This window comes from Ascaphus truei, chromosome 3 (genome assembly GCF_040206685.1).
Source record: "Ascaphus truei isolate aAscTru1 chromosome 3, aAscTru1.hap1, whole genome shotgun sequence".
NCBI lineage: Eukaryota > Metazoa > Chordata > Amphibia > Anura > Ascaphidae > Ascaphus > Ascaphus truei.
Window position 1 is genome coordinate 144,426,517 of NC_134485.1, and position 18,299 is coordinate 144,444,815.

The 18,299-nt window shown below is 40.6% G+C and overlaps 1 protein-coding gene across 10 annotated transcripts in view; it reads right to left on the reverse strand.

Moving 5' to 3' along the window:
* The window catches only part of USP32 (ubiquitin specific peptidase 32), a 331,878-nt gene that overhangs the window by 68,591 nt on the left and 244,988 nt on the right, over positions 1-18,299 (reverse strand). For all 10 annotated transcript variants that reach the window (XM_075589607.1, XM_075589608.1, XM_075589613.1 and 7 more), the window contains 4 exons: positions 16,879-16,953; positions 15,211-15,349; positions 14,831-14,936; positions 11,539-11,712 (listed from right to left, as the gene is read on the reverse strand). In XM_075589607.1, the coding sequence (XP_075445722.1) occupies positions 11,539-11,712; positions 14,831-14,936; positions 15,211-15,349; positions 16,879-16,953 (494 nt within the window). The remainder of the gene's footprint in view (positions 1-11,538; positions 11,713-14,830; positions 14,937-15,210; positions 15,350-16,878; positions 16,954-18,299) is intronic.

Genomic DNA, 18,299 nt, shown 5'->3' on the forward strand with positions numbered 1-18,299 from the left:
CTTAGACAGTAGTCCAAGTTCAGTCCTAATTAGAAGTTAGGACTTAACCAACAGATAGAGCAAAGATACATTCTAATGGTAAGCAAGAATATAAGGAAATAAAGCAGGTGCATGGAGATAAGTTATAGTATACCAGAGTTGATCCAAGAAGGGTCAAAAGACTCCCCATATAAATGCACTCAATGCTGTAACAGCAGTGAGGACAACAGTGGTCCACCAGAAATATTACTGTAAGCTAATCAAATGAGCCGTGAGGACTGGAATATTTAGAACAAAATAATAAAACGTAATTGCATCAAATATAGTAACTCACAATCAATAATTAAAAACATATGTACAGTATTAAAAAGTCCCTGTAGTTGAGTGGATAATAGAGTGACTATATGTAATAATGATTACCTCCAATAGGTTAAATAAACTCATTACAGGCATACCCCGGTTTAAGTACACTCACTTTAAGTACACTCGCGAGTGAGTACATCTCGCTCAATAGGCAAACAGCAGCTCACGCATGCGCCTGTCAGCACGTCCTGAACAGCAATACCGGCTCCCTACCTGTACCGAAGCGGTGCGCAAGCGGGGAGACTGTAGAGCCTGTTACACATGCGTTATTTACATCAGTTATGCCTGTATATGACGATTGCAGTACAGTACATGCATCGATAAGTGGGGAAAAGGTAGTGCATCACTTTAAGTACATTTTCACTTTACATACATGCTCCGGTCCCATTGCGTACGTTAATGTGGGGTATGCCTGTACACTCTATACTGACAAAGGGATATAAACTAATTTAACTCCTGCTAGGTAGTATAAAATCACAGTGCATGCAGGATTCAGCTAGGGTGCACCTATGTCTTTATGGAAATATCAACAGCGGCGGACATGCAGTGGTACTGTATTGTCTAAAAACTATAACGGCAGAACCAGGACTTGTCTACATATAAGTCTGTGACAATACTGTAAATAAAACATAGGTAGGTGCCAAGACCATACTGTATATCTCAGAGTAGTATATTCCAAATAGCTTTAGAAAGCTTCCCTTTTAATGGTATACTCCTGCAGATATGTATAAGGTCAAATCTTGCTTATATGTAACATAGTAGTCACATATGAGTATAACTTGCAACATGACAGTCACAAATAAGAATAACCAAAAAGCATTGTGTAAACAAATAAGGATAGTATATATCTAAACTAGTACTAACAATATAGTGAACTGCTATCGGAATATAAGCACACCAAGTCAGTATGTATGAAATGATTACCCGGGCAGCCATAGCGTATAACTCACTAGTATAAGTGAATCCCAGCTGTAAAATCAGCTGCTAAATACATAGCCGCAGCTAAATAAAAGTTAGATTAGTTGCAAACAAGCTTATAAGCTATATATAAGTATTTGTAACAGTCTAAACAGTAAAGCATTGGTCTCAGCGGACCCGCTATTGAATAGAAAAGTAACACCTGATACAAGCCGTGCAGGAAGATGTCGTGACGTCCTATGTATCCGAAACGATCGTTTCGCATGAAAACACGCTTCTTCAGGGGGGGAGGAGTCTAAAGTTTTGATCCCTATGGTAGGTATATATGCTCTAAAAGAGCAGGGGCTCTGCATTCTGGCGGCTAATCCGAACAGAATATCGGCCAAATAGCCAATCACACCGTATTGGCTACATCTGGTAATTAACATAGGACATGATATTTGGATAATAAACATCTAAGAGAACCTAGTTGGAGGGTTCAAAAGTTCCCATTGGATATGCACAATCAGTATGGAATGCAAACCATGTGATGTAACAGCACATAAGGATAAAAATTACAAATTAACCCAGAGATATAAGAGATGTCTAATAGGATAAAATCAGTATTCATTATTAAACAAAAACAGAAAGGCCAGCACATCTCACAAAATGACAACATATAGTGCAATACCTCAGTGCTTATCTGCTCATGAAAAAGGGTAATTTAGTTAAACCCTTTGGCCAAAAGGTTATAATCCTGCAGCCACTTCATGGAATGCCCAATCTGCAGTTCCTAACACTACCTGGCACAATTCTCATGTACCTGTCTTTTCTGCTGGAGGGAGAAAGACCATACTGAGTCTGTGTTGGAGGGCTCAAAAGTTCTCATTGGATATGCAAAATCAGTATGGAATGCAAACCATGTGATGTAACGGTACATAAGGATAATAATTAAAAATTACCCCAGAGATATAAGAGATGTCTAATAGGGTAAAATCAGTATTCATTATTATTTCAGGGTAGTCTCTAGTGCTACCAATATTAGCGGTGCTCATATTTGTGGTAGTGCAAAACACAAAATATACAAATGCATAATCTCACAAAAATGTGAAAATTAATCTGTGAATCAGTGGGTGTAGGAATGTGTGTATCTTAAGGAGATCTGTCCCGAACAGTCAATACATATCAAAATGGAGTTTATGACTGTATACCAGATCCCCATATATTAGATGTTATAACAGTGGTCATGGAATCAGTACCACTAAAGGATGTTTAAATAGGGTAATGATGGGACATGTGTGATAAGGAAGTGTTAATCAAGACACTGTGCGTGATATAAATAGCGTAAACAATAAATAAATAATACTTGCGTGTAGGAGCTATATATTGTTTGTAATATGATTTTTGTAATTTATCTTGTATTTTATTGTTAGTTATTTTTACTTTCATCTGGATTTTGAATGCCAGCAAAAACATGTTTGAAAAACTTAATAAAAAGATCAATGAGAAAAAATAAATATTGGGTTGTAGTGAATTTGGTTGTGTTTTGTTTTTTTGCTGTTAAATTATTTTCTGCAGAGTTTTCGAAGAAATGGTATTACATAACAGTACCCCTCAAGTGATATTTTAACATAATTTCTAACTCGAGTATTAAATTACTGCATTATTTATTGCAATATTCTAGCCATCACAGAAACCTGTCTCACCCCTTCATACACGGCCTCCCTTGTTTCACTCTCCTATAGTTGTCTCTTCCTTAGCCACACCTGCAGACTAGAGAACAGCCAGGGCAGATGAGTTGGCTTACTACTTTCCCCATACTGCATATTTCACATCATACCCCGTTTTCACTCCAACTCCTTAACATTCGAAGTCTACACTGTCCGTCTCTCCCCCCCTATTGCTGTCATTTATCAACTAACTGGACCAACCTCTTAATTTAAGGACAATGTTGCCGTGTGGCTTCATCATTCCCTCTCTTCTGCCACACCTACTGTCATCCTGGGAGACTTTAACATACCTATTGACAAGCCCAATGTCACTTCTCAATTTCTTGGACCTCCTCCTATGGTCTCACCTCTCCTACTCACTGCAATGGAAAATCACTTGGCCTGGTTTTCTCCCACTTCTGTTAAGTCTCTAACCTCTCTAAACACACCCTTCCCTCTCTCTGATCATCACCTCCTAACTTTAGCTTCACTCTACATAGCACCCTCCACAACACCTACTTCCACATACAGAAACCTACATGCTCTAGAACAGGGGTGCGCAAACTTTCTCTGCGCCCCCATGCCAGCAGTTCCCCTCTCTCTGCGACTCCCCCCCTCTTACCTCGGCTCCGGCGTCATAACGTAACATGATCTTGTGGCGTAATTTAACACATGGCGAATGTGAGGTTTACAGAGGCCTTTGTCGCTTCCCTGCCACTTCATTTAAGTGCCTTCGGGAAGCGGGTGGGGCCTCTGTAAACCCTGCGGCCCCCGCAGACAGTCTCGCGCCCCCCAGTTTGCGCACCGCTGCTTTAGAACCACCTCCAATTTTCACATTTTTTTTTACCTCTCCTCTCTCCGCCCTTTCCTGCCCTGACCTAGCAACCTCTCCATACGATGGTACACAGTCATCAGCCTTAGACAAGATGGCTCCTGCTACCGGACGTCGATTCCAACACTTTAACCTACAGCCATGGCGCACACACTTTACCCACTAACTTCAAAAGTGCTCACGCAATGCTGAACGTTACTGGAGAAAATCCTGCTCTAAAGCAGATTTTCTCTACAATAATTTCATACTCATCCTACAGTACCCTTTCCCTTACTAAGCAAACCATACTTTTCTTCCCTCATACAAACTCTGTCCTCACCCTCAATGCCTATTCACCGCTTCTAACTCCCTTCTCTGCCCAACTACACCTGCACCCACTACCTACCTTTCTACCCTCAGTTCATTTTTCCCTGTGGCGGAGGATAACTGAGGTTGACCGAGGATGTGTTCCTCTCATCATCTTGCTCTACAACCTGCCCCTTGATCCAATTTCCTCACATCATGTTTATTAGTAACTTAATAACCATTAACTTATTTTTAATGAGCTTGAGGTTGGAATATAGGGCGAAGTCTCCATCTTTGCTGATGACACTAAATTGTGTAAGATAGAAAAATTAGAGCAGGATGCAATTTCTCTCCAGAAGGACTTGGATAGACTGAAAACTGGGCAGGTAAATGGCAGATGAGATTTAATACAGATACATGTATGGTTATGCATTTGAAAAACAAGAATAAACAGATGGCTTACATATGAAATAGGGCAAAATTAGGTCAATAGTTGATGGAGAAGGATTTAGGAGTTCTTGTAGACAGCAGGCTTAGCAACAGTGCCCAAAGTTATGCAGTAGCTGCAAAGTCAAACAAAATCTTATCTTGCAATTAAACAGGGACCGGATGGAAGGGAAGTTAGCATAATTATGCCACTACGCCTATAAAGCATTCGTAAGACCACACCTTGAATATGGAGTACAGTTTGGGGCACCACTCCATAAAAAAATACATGAAACTAGAAAAAGAGCAGAGAAAAGCCACCAAAATAATAAAGGAGATGGAAAATCTGATGTGGAGAGTCTACAGTAGCTAAATTAGATTTGTTAACATTAGAAAAGAGGCATCTAAGAGGGGATATAAATAACTATATACAAATATATCCAGGGTCAATATAAGGAGCTCTCAAAAGAATAATTAATCTCAAGGGCAGTACAAACAATACATGGTCATCCCTTAACTTAAGGTTGGAGTACAAGAGATTTCACCAGCAACAGAGGAAAGGGTTCCATGCCAAATAAGTAAACATGGGAAGGATGTTGATCCAGGGAGGAATCTGATTGCCATTATTTGAAACCAGGAAATTATTTATTTTCCTCCTTATGAGACATCATTGGATGATGTCTCACTTGGATTTTTTTGTTTGACTTCCTCTGGATCAAAATACTGCAAATACAAATATATGATAACTATCTGTCGTCTAAATTTAGCATAGGTTGAACTTAATGTACTGTGACATAGTCCAAAGATATTAGGCAGCTTTCTGCCCGGTTTTAGGTCAGAAAGTGCAGGAATAGTGCAAAATAATCCGTTCCACAGCTTCCATTAACTCGGGCTGGTGGATAGAAAATCCAGACCACAGTTTACAATGTGTCTAGTTCTCCCTCACCTTCTCTCCTAATCACTAGAACAGGTATTTCGAGCAGAGAGGGTTGCTTTTCAGTCTCTCTTCTTAGAGCCTGGAGGCTGGGGGTATCGCTGCTCACCTGCATCCAGTTCGGGGAGGACACACCCTTCAAGTATCGCAGTACCAGAAGATTTGCCTGGACACATTGGACCGAGTTCCCCACCACGAACAGATAAGACAAACAAATGTTTATTGCTGTGTCTAAAGACTGTATGCTGTATCTAGTGACCCTAAATGAGAGGGTATTGTTTTAAGCTGGGAAACCAGGTTAGTTGGCCCAGCAAAAGTTAGAGAGGCTGATTCTGCTGTGAAGTTAGATCCCTGAATGGGATAGGATTTCTTTATATGATTTATTTTTGGTTTCTTAAAGGGACAGTGTGTGAAATATTATAACAGTGATATGAGTAAACCGCTGAAGGTTAATATCTGAGTGCCTCCTGCCTACATCTGTTAAAGCTGCAGTCCCTTACTGGGGTGAAAATAAAGCAGGCAGAAGCCCGAGTTAAACAACATAATGCTTTGTATGATCCGGTTATTCGTATAATTAACCCTAGAAGACTGTGTCGGGAAGATCCCAGGCAGACGTCAGCACTACAAAAGGGGGGCGTTTGTCACAGTACATACATCTTTTTTTAACCTCATCTACTATGTAACTATGTAACATCTCCCTCTCTGGCACACTAAACCCATCATAACTCCCCTTTTTAAACACACTCTCACTATCAGCACATTTTATTTTAAACAAGCACCCACCACACCTTTTCTAAAGAAACCCTCTCTTGACCCAGCATCCCTCTATCACTACCACCCTACCTTTCTTCTCCCCTTTGCCTCCAAGGTACTTGAGAGACTTATATACAGCCCTTAACTCCCTTTCTCTCCTTCAACTCCCTGCTTGACTCTTTGCAATCTGATTTCCATCCTCAACACTCCAAGCAGACAGCACTAGCGGAAGTGGCCAATGACCTACTCACAGCTGTCTAGAAGGTCACTCCTTATTTCTCTGCTGCATTTGCACTGTTGATCATCCCCTTCTCGTGCACACACTCCACTCTATTGGCCTCCGTGATACAGCCCTCTCCTGGTTTACAAACTACCTATCCAACGGCTATTTCACGGTTTCCTTCTCTGGTGTTTCATCCGCTTCACCCACACTCTGTTGAGGTCCCACAAGGATCTGTCCTTGGGCCTCTGCTCTCCTCTATACACCTCATCTCTTGGTAAACTAATACAATCTTTTGGCTTTTAGTATCATCTCTATGCTGATGACATCCAAATGTATCTAACTTTTTCTCTCATCCCATGTCACAAACGGTCTACCAACAATCTCCTCTTGTCCAAAACCGAACTAATATTCTTTCCCCCTTCCACTCCTACACCCAAACTCTCCCTCAGTGTCAATAACACCACAATCTCATAAACACGTCATACCCACAGTCTTTAATTTCTTCATTCCTCACATTCAGTCACATTGAGGACTAAGTCCTGCCGTAACCACCTCTGAAATATCACCAGGATACACCCTTTCTCACTCATGATGTAACCAAAATCGTAATTCACTCACTCGTCTTGTCCCGCCTTGACCACTGCAACCTTCTCAGCCCATCCCCAATTCAATCCATCCAAAATGCTGCTGCCAGATTCAGCTACCTCACTCACTGTTCCACTATGCAAATCCCTACACTGGTATCCCATATCCTCTAGAAACAAATTTAAACCCGTAGCTCTGACTTACAAAGCTCTCAATGACGCTGCCCCACCTTACATTTCAGCCCTGATCCCCAAATGTATCCCTAAACACTCTCTAGATTTTGCCCATGACAACCCCTTTGGTTCTGGTCTTGTCTCCTCTCACCCACCTACAGGACTTCTCCAGTTCTACCCAGTCTCTCTGGAATTCCCTACCATGCACCATTAGACTCTCCCCCAGTATTCAGACATTTAATGTAAAAACTCCACGAAAATTCCCCTTTTCAAGGTAGCATATCTGGCATACCCCCAACATTCCATTACCCCTTTTCAACCCACTGGGATGAGCTGTGTGACTGGGCGAATCTCCACACTATCTAACATCCACTAACACCATCACCCTCAAACCATAATGGGATCAGTTGTGCGGCTCAACCATACTCCATCCTGAGGCATAATCCATCCCACAATGAGCACTTTATCTTTGGTTTCAACATTGTTCCACATTCCAGAGAAAAGGTTGGGCACGAGTCCCCAGCGGTGCTACAAAAACTTAGTGAATCAAATTGATGATGCATAGAAGCAAACATATAAAATTGCAATAAAGTCCAACCATAAAGGATAAGGAACCTTGAGTCATTAGGCTAAGGTCCCGCTGCCTCAGACCACACGCCCGCACTGCAGACAGGCGGTGCGTGGAGAGGCACTTGACCGCTATATGCGGTCTGTAGGGAGCAGGGGGGGGACGTGGTTTGAGCAGAGGGCTCTACGTGCTGTCCCCCCCTTCCCCTGTCGCTCCGTCCGTCCATCCCCCCATGGGTACTGAGCACTGGGTGACCATGTTATTAAATCTGTGTGTGTGGGGGGACAGCAGCCCAGCACTGGGTGACCATGTTATTAAATCTGTGTGTGAGAGCCGGTTTTCGGGGCTCTGCCAAAACAGCAGCAGACAGGATTCCAGCCGGTGCCGTCATGCTTTTGCACTTCCCTCCCTCCTCCCAATCTGCTGCTGCTGCCTCTCCTCCCCCCTCCCCGGGAAGAAGACGAGCTCAGCAGCCAGAGCTGCAACCTCCCCAGAAAGCACCGCCTGAAACAGGCACCGAAGCTCTAGACAGCTTCCCTCCTCCCCCTTGCCCCCTCCTCCTCCCTCATTGGCTCCCTGCCGCACCACGTGATGCGTCGCCGCTTGGGATCACGATCCTCGTGTATCCCCTGCTGGCTGATGCGTTACAGTGCGCAGCGAGCCTTGCAGCGAGGGGGGACTGGGGCCAGCTCAGGAGGAACTCATGTCCGGTGAGTGATGCGCACGCGTCCGCGCGCGCCGTCGGAAGCAGCGGGACCCAGGCCTAAGGCGGTTAATGATGAGCAATGGTACATCGAATCAACCGAGTAAGTGTGGAATGATGAGGCAGCCTATGCAACAGATATGGACTACGGAGAGTTGATGCAGAACGGGGGAAGGCAATGCGGGTTCAGTCTACTCCTTCCTTAGTGGTCTCCGTGTATCATGAAGACCCCTCCGGTAGGTAACGGAACACTCTCCCCCCAACTCTGTGTGTATAGATGAGGCACCGTGACCACACTGGCTACAGGGTGTTAAAGTCAGCTGTGTGCAGCAAATTACAGCTGTACTCACAGTAAGTCCCTCCCACCTGGTTCCGTAAGCGTGCTTCAGTCTTGCGATGCGGTAGAGGGATGTAGTATTGAAAAAAAAAGATTGAGCTGAAAAAAGAAAATTGAGGGCGGGAGGCAAGTTAAAAGTAAAAATCAATTAATTTAGTGGGCATAAAAGCCAAGAACAAACAAAAACAAAAAAACAGGGGTTCTCTAACGTGTTTATCTCCGCATAGGTGCGTTATCATAGTTTTTTGTTTTTATTTGTTCTTGGTTTTTATGCCCATTAAATTAAACAATGTTTACTTTGAACTTGCCTCCCGTCCTCAATTTTCTTTTTTCTGCTGTGCTCAATCTTTTTTTCAATACTACATCCCTTGTTCCACATTTCCTCTACTCATGAGCAGGGCCCTCATTACCTTTTGTATCTGTTTGTGCATGTTTGTCCTTATTTGGAACATAACACTTTTTATATAATTTACATCTCTGTACTCCCATTGTAGTGATGCAGAAATATCTTGGCGCTTTACAAATAAATGATAATTACAACATTTAGAGTCTTATTTTACATAGTGCATAATTTCTAGATAGAAATATTAGTGATATTTACGAGTTAAAAATACTTATAACAACCCATAATAAAAAGATATATATATATATATATATTTTTTTTATGGGTACGACATAAATGCAAGTTTAATGGAGTTTAGTGAATCTAGGACAGTGAGTCTGTAAATAATGTGACATTATGGGTGTGCACAAAATTCTGATTACACATTTGTAACAATTCATTAAAATGCATTTGCTGCCACATGGGACTGCAATAAAGTCAAAATGTCTCACTGCGTGTTAATAGTTGGCACCTAGAAACCACGAGAAGGCAGTAAAACTGTATAAATACCTTGCTATAACAAAATAAAATATGGGAAACAAATCAGGTACAAAAGCATAATTAAAAAAACAAGTCTAAGAACCTATACACAGTAATTAATTAACAATCACCGTCAATCTAATTTTATTAACCATTTAGAGAACGGCATACAGAGCTATGACCCCACTATTACAAGTAAAAGCCATCTTTCTATTATTGGTTATCCAGTGACCCGTGATCCACCTTTGTTGGCTCAACATACCAAAAAAAAAAAAAACACTTGTTCGGAAGTAATTTACACCAAAATGACAATGTAATAGACAATGGCACACATCAATACGTTGATGAACAACAATGTGGAATTATGTTGAATTTATTTTATGCTATGTGCTATTTTATGCTAAATTGTTGAGGCAATTTGGATTTGAAGCAATAGATAAATCCACCCCCACCCACCTAAAAAAAAGGTAACATAATGGAGTACAGTACAAGTGATTCTGACTAGTGTATTTATGTGTGCCAGATCCTTTTGTATTTTTCTTTTATCTGGATATTTGGCGTTACCCGTCTTAGGGGCCTATTCTAGTAGCTTCGATAACTAAAAAGGTAAAATAGCTATTCAGAAAGCTCAGATGACCTGCCAAACACGTATGGGAAGTGCATCTCCCCGAGCGGTAGCACTCCTGCTCAAACAATTGGACAGTAGAATGTAGTGCTCAAATAGTCCATGGTTAAATCACAATGAATAAGGGAATAAGTGTCCAGACAGCTCCAACTCACGTTTTTTTTATAAAAATCACCCTATTCTAGTAGCTCTGATAAGAACATCGAGGTTCTCACCTAGCCAGCTACTCAGCAATTTCATCTCGCCAGTGATGGGATTTGGGGTAGGACTTAGAAATGTATTTTTTATTTTTCCTGCATCGGATTGTAGCCGGGAGTCTCCGGAGCCGATATGCATTAATACCAGCTCTGGAGACCCCCTGCTTCAATCCAATGCAATAAAAATACATTTACAGGCAGCTTCATTACAGTAGCGGCTAACCGCTAAGACAATGAAGGGGTTAAATACTAGTGCCCGGTTTATTGTGGGTAGCAGGGGTGGGTGAAGGTGGTATTTGGCCCGTGGTGGGTGTTTAGACCTTGCTGGAGGGTTGCGGAAGGAGTTAACCCCTTCATTACCTCAACGGTTACGATCGCTAAGGTAATGATGGGGTTAACCCCTCCTGCTACCCACAAACATTAAAATACAATACTAGCCAATACACCCATTGATTGCCAGTGTGGTTACCTATGCCCTCAATGTGAGAAAAAAATAACCCCAATAGCAATGAATGGGCACCCAACGACCCACCTTCTCTACCCCCAACAAACCCCTAGCCGCTAAGGTAATTAAGCTGTTTTTATTTACATTTTAATAACAGTGTACTGTAGCAGGGGGTCTCTGGAGCTGAACCGCATTAATTTCAGCCTCGGGTTCCCCCTGCTTCCCAAGTTACAGGCCCCGGTATGGGGTGCCAGATCGCATGGGGGAGAACTTTTAAAAAGGCTGAGATACCATCGATGCTGTCCCGTACGGTATTGGCATTTTCCTACCTCCCAATTTGTGACTTGTGAAAATAGTTTGATTCTTTCTGAATACCATGATAACACAAATGACAAACCATTCGGTGGGGTCATGCCACATTGCTCGAGACGGCAGCAAAGTTATTGAAGCTACTAGAATAGGCCCCTTAGACTAGTAATTCATACCATAATTTGACATCTTTTTTTTTTTAAGTGCAGTTTGTGAAAAATTTATTTTTCAGTGACACCTCACATCACTATGCTATATTTATTTGCTATTATGATATTTTTATAGGAGTTCCACCAATTTTTAGAACTACTTTGTCCAAATGTCACAACTCACTTCTGCAGCAACTTCCCAATCTGGCCGGCCATCGCTGTCTTTCAGTTCAACATATGGCTTGTCATGGACTCTGTTCAGATCTTCATGGAGGCCATCCAAGAGAAAAGCTAACAACTCTTGTGAGTCCTGCTGCTGAAAGCCATTGAACCGAGGAGCATATTTTGCTATCGTCCACTGTAAAAAGAATACAGATAGCGAATTGTACAAGAAAAACATCTTCATCCAACAAACATCAAGTTTATGTTACCAAGCGCACTAGCTTGGGATACTATGGCTTACTATACTGTCATTAAAAAGCAAGATAATTGTGGTTTCAAATGCTGATATATGAAAATAACGAGAGGCATAAAAAGGCTATACAAGTTAAAAGAGATTCTCTCAAGCGTCTTAACATGTCAATCATCAATAGAGATGCACTCAAAACATGTAAAAGTGCACACTATCGTTGTAGTATGATTTTCGAAGTGTTGCACTCTTTTGAGTCAACATCTTTAGTTGTCAAAAAATGTCCTTTAGAACATAAAATAATAATGATGCCACATCTATGAAGACATAAAGTCACTCATATCTTGTTGGTTGCAAAAATGAAAACACACAGAAACACCTTGCTCACCATACAAAAGAGATGTTGTTTAACGGTGCATAGGGAAAGTAGTTAGCAAAACACAGATAAGTGACCAGAAGGGGTCACTAGAAGTCCCTATAAGTTGCACTCATTACATAATATAATATACATAAAGTACCAGTTTAATAAATTGTACCACTAGATTGAAAATATTACGGACCAAATGGGAAATTCCCACACAACCTAAACTATAGCACAACAGAAAAATATACAATTTTATTACACACTAAAATATGACGAAATGCATAAAATGACAACTAAATTACAAAAAACTAAAAAGATCCCCTAGTGGGCGAGACGGAAAATATATGGTGAATATAGGTGCTAGTTTGAACCTATACTCATAGCCCCATAGAAATATATGGAGACAGGGTCCAAAGTATACTAACACAGCTAAATAACCTCACCATAACATAATGCAGAGTAGCAGCATTAAAACACAGGATAGTCCCACAGTGCTAAAAATAAAGCATACCCAAGAAAAACATTAATATGTCACACCTGAAATAGTAACCACTATCATGATGGTATAAAGTGGATACAGTAGGCTAGGTGTAAGCGGCGGAGGAGGGGGGCTGTGAGGAGGAGACAGAGGAGGTGGCTGTGAGGAGGAAACAGAGGAGGGGAGCTGTGAGGAGACGGAGGAGGATGGTGGGGGGGCGGAGGGTGGCTGTGAGGAGGGGGAGGTAGGGGGAAGTGAGGAGGGGGAGGCTGTGATGAGGAGACGGAGGAGGGGGGCTATGAGTAGACGGAGGAGGGGGGCTATGAGTAGACGGAGGAGAGGCTGTGAGGAGACAGAGCAGGGGGGCTGTGAGGAGAGGTAGGCTGTGAGGAGAGGGAGGAGGGGAGCTGTGAGGAGAGGGAGAGGAAGGGGGCTGTGAGGAGAGGGAGAGGAAGGGGGCTGTGAGGAGAGGGAGAGGAAGGGGGCTGTGAGGAGAGGGAGAGGAATGGGGCTGTGAGGAGGGAGAGGAAGGGGGCTGTGAGGAGGGAGAGGAAGGGGGCTGTGAGGAGGGAGAGGAAGGGGGCTGTGAGTAGGGAGAGGAAGGGGGCTGTGAGGAGGGAGAGGAAGGGGGCTGTGAGGAGGGAGAGGAAAGGGGGCTGTGAGGAGGGAGAGGAAAGGGGGCTGTGAGGAGGGGGAGGAAGGGGAGCTGTGGGAAGGAGGGGAGGCTGAGAGATAGAGGGGGAGGGGCCAGAAACGGTGTGTGTTTTTATAATGAAAACATATCCTGTAGGAAATGTCTGGGCTTAAATTTTCCTACTGAATTTCGGCGGCCAGTATTTAAAAAACGTAAATGTGGCAACCCTAATAGTATCCAACAGCTAGGGAAATGCTGAATCTAATATACAAATCTGTAGAAATTAATCTATTAGGATCCCAGGAATTAAGCACTTGTTAGTAGAACAAATAAACAAGATAGATATGTTCCTTTTCCTTTGCTATATATTAAATAAATTATGGTGGGTAAAAAAAGTGAAAAACACCCTCCACCGTATAGTACTCGTGAGCAAATTCCCATGTTTTAGACAGGTCTGCAGCCATTATCGCTTAGAATACAATGCTTCCACTGCAGCTAGGAACTCTGGGAAATCACATGCAAATGAGCACCTTTTGCTTCAAATCCATTTTAACATGGGTCCTTATACAGTAAGCTTTTGTCTGCTGCATTACACAGCTTTTCAGGACAGACTGGGATAAAAAGGTGCACAGCCAGTAAACCTACTCACAGATAACAGTTTCAACCTTTTAGGTCTCATCGTGGTAGGTTGGTTAATGTGAAGCAAGAAGCGTTTCAACCACACATTAAATAAGTTACGGTGGGTAAAAAAGTGACAAAAAACCTCCACCGTACATCATACAGGATCCGTAAACCCTCCACTGTATAGTACTATACAAACTACACTTGGTTGATTAGATGTTCTACAGACAAATTAAAAAACTAGAAATGTATAGGTAATTTAATCCAAGCTCTTATTAAAACAAAAATACTTCTCACATACCAGTAGTACACAGTACATTCTTTGTCTAATGAATTGTAATGCAAGTTAATTATAATAAGAAATCTTTTTCACTGGGAAAACCAATTGATGTTCTGTTGTAATTGACTGATCGCAAGTTCCTAACTGGCCAGATTTATTTCCTTTTGTAACTATAGATTCTCCCAATAATCAAATAAGGTAAAATATGTGGGAAGGTATAAGCCTCTACTTTTAAAAACTCCTTTAGAGTACATCATACATTTTTTTTAAGTGCCTCCTTGGGTGTAAATATCTTATAATGTATGATTTTGGCAAAAAGAGTATAATATTGGCTATTGCTGATTTGCATACAGTAGTTCTCAAATCAATCGTCTTGGCTTCAACACTCTCCCATAATATGTTTATATAATAAATAGTATGAAGTAACGATAGAACTCATCTTGTTCTTCACTGATCGCTCACACATTAGGCTCATATGCTGGTATCTCAATCCCTCAGCAAACACACAAACTCATTGGGGGTTATTCATTAAACTATGATAGTGCTCATTAGGGCACTATTACATGGAAACTACCATTGAAATCAATGGGAGTTTACGTGTCATAGTGCCCTGTTCAGCTTCATCACAGTCTAATTATTCAAAATTATTGTATTAAATAATATCTTGTACATGATTTCTGTAGGTCTTACCCGTAATTTAAGAGGAGCCACATTCTTCTGGGTTCCATTCCACAGTTCTTGAACTAAATCACCATAGCACTTTGCCATATGCCCTTTCATTCCTATGGGATTTGTTCTAAAAAGTTCAAGAAGTAATTAGATAATGTTAAGAAATAAAGCATTTTTTTATAGTTAATGAGCAGTTAAAAATCAGATGTTCTTCATCACATCAGAGTGAAATACATATTGTTTAAATTGTTGCAGTCTTCCGAACTTTCGGTGGTCTCGGTTTACAGTGAATGCTTTTAAACTGTACACTTTAATTATACTAAACACTTAAATTTACAAGAATGTACGTTGGAATTTTTTACTTTCTTTTGGGAGCCAAGCTGCTCAATACATTTGATTACCTGTTCAGCTCATATAGATGCGTTCCTGAGGTGAAATATTGTGTTAGTGGCTGTGTGTTACTGACACACTGGATGCTAGAGTTCATGAAGCATGTGTTCCCCAAGTTACTCAGTCCTGTGGCACCCTTTTCAGTAGGCACTAGAACAAAAAGTAATCATATATTAAATCAACAATGCTTTGTTGTAGTGTACAACAATCCAAAGGAATAATATCAGGGACTATACTAGGCTCTGCACAAAGCTTCATATTTGTTTGTCTTTATTACCAAATCACAGCCATTTTTATTTTTAAATTTTTTTAAACTCCTTTGCCCATCAAGGTCTTACAAGCTTTTCTGCTTCTAATCTGCAATTCTTGATCGAAGACATACAATGCCCTCTAAAATGCTGTTGTATTTGACAGTGTACTTAATCACACTTTTTACTTGTACACGTACATGCCAGAGGTATAATACTTGCATTTACTTTAAAAAAAAAACAATTGTAGGCCTCTCACTATACTGTCAAACTTCGTGGTTCTCAACATTTTTGTGAGCAGGGACGCACCCCTGGAATTTTTTTTAAATCTCAGGGCACACATGCTCTACAGGCCTCACTCACAAACCTAAAACATGTTAGCTGCGCAGCAGGTGCATCCCAATCTGTCTGGAAACACAGAGGCTGTGATACGGAGAGGTTAATCAACTCCCTGCCTGCTGACCACGTGGGATGCACCTGCTGAGCAGCATGTCTCCATTAGGGCCAGAGGCATCATTGGTAGAAGATTGCGGCACACTAGGGAGCCATGGCCCCCAGGTAGAGAAACACTGGTTTACCTGTTGTGGCAGGGAATGACTTTTTACAAAGTTAAAGTTTATGGAACACAGATTGTTGTATTACATCTCTGTTTTTTTAGATCTGCATTAAATGTACAGCTGTTTACAAATATATGTAATTATAAACACACCAACAGTTCGAAAATTGTGATGTTATTTGTAAAGCATGCATTCATGCATGCATACAATAATCTGTCTTCTTGCAATGATTTTGACAACCATTTAACAAGAGCAGTGTATGCTTTAAACCAAGTCACTTAATGATAGCTTATATTACAATTATTTTTACATTTGTATTTCACAATAAGAATTTGTTTGACAATATTTTCTCTTTACAACTTTTCCTGCCATTGCAGTATACACTACTTGCAGTCTGTTTCAGTTAAAGCTGCAGTTCACTTTTTTTGGGGGTATTTTTCTTTATTCATCTGAACTGGGGGTTCCCTGGAGTTGATTAGTGGGCAAAATTAAATCGCAAGGTTCACATGATTATGTGACCTTGTTTTTTTTTTTATAAGGCAATTAACAGAAATATGTGGTGAATATGGCAAAATATAAGCCGTTTGCAAAAATATAGCTTTGGCAAAAATGGGAATTTTATACAAAAGTCACAAACTAAATGGCCTAATCTTTGCACATCACAGTTCGAGAACCATTTCCGTTTCAGTGTAAAACACAGCAAAAAAATACAAATATGGCTGCGGGTAACCAATAGCATCCATCTATTGGCTGCTGGAGCGAGCCACACCCCATTGCCCCAAAAATTAAATTGAGTACCCTGGATGGCTGCTTTAATACCTGTGCTACAAGTTGAATGTTTCCTTTTAAGACCCGGCTTCCCCAACATACTTACCTTTATGCCTATCTATTTTACTGCTGTTTGCAATAAATGACATTTCTTCCGGCCAGCTCATATCTTTGTTGCGAACTGCAAAAAAGTACATTATTATAAATAAAAAATGAATATAAAATAACAATATATTCTTCAACATAATAGACTGCTGTAGACAATAGCATAATCTAACACAAACTATAGCATTTAAAATAGGTTACATAAAAGGTAGGTGGTACTGAATGTATCAATAGGTGTGCTTAAACAGAAATTTCTTCTTAAGAAACTGCAGGGGCAGATACCAAACTAATTACGTATACTAAAAGTGAGCTTAACATATGACCTTTTAAAGCAAATTACCAACCTTATTTTAGTTATTATTCGCCACCTGCTTTTAATTTAATGTTAAGTTTCTTAAAAAGGACCACAACATGCAGTAGTGTTCACAAAACAACCTCTGCTTGCCCCTCCATCCCCAACAGTTCCCCTTTAGGTGAACAGAGCTGACTGTCTGTAAACTTCAAGCATCTTTATCAGAGACTTTCTCCAATGCTGAGCTTCTCTGATAAAGCTGTGATACCACAAAGTGGCAGGGTCGTAGCAGCCATTTGAATTTACGTTTTGAATTAATTTTAAGAGGAATAAAAATCAGTGAGCAGGTAAAAACTAGATAGGGAGAAACAGACACCCTATTGAATATTATGTTGAATAAATCTTTAAAAAATAATTGAGTGGGTAGAAATACACCTTTAGGTAACATCACAAGAGCTGACATGCACATAGGTCTGTGTACCACCAGCTTTTGCTCATTCACAGAACTCATCTTTGAAACAAAGTGAAGGACTACCTTTTCCATTCAGGGAAGCCTTGGGAGGCCAAAGAGTCATGGGATTGCTGGTACCAAAGTCCAAATAACACTATTGGAGTTCAGTTAAAATAAAAAGGCATGGTTGAAAAAATATCATTTTAAATTACAATTTTATAAAATTATAAAAACTACAATTTTTTCAATATTTTATTAGAGGCAATCATGTATTCTGTTTGAGTTGAAAAGCTATAAAGAGAATGTGTTGTGTCTGAACGCTCCCACTCTGCTGGAAATTGGCCTCCACCATTAAGAAGCAGCAATCATATTTTTAAATGATATAAATTGCATGTTTATGTTCATAAGGGCTAACAATCAAAAGTGTTGATTATAACTTTTCTTTTTCCATGAGCTTTCAAATGCCAAGATTCCAAAGGAATGTTGTAATACTATAAGAGTAGAGATGCTCCAACCAACTTTACTTACTCAGGTGAAATTATTTTTAAAAAATTGTCTACCAGTCAAATCCAGACAATTTACACTTTGTCCCACAAAAATAAAAAAACTTTACAAGCTAATTTGCAACTTGTATTCAATTGATTTACCAATTGAAGCTAATTATAAAATAAAACATGAT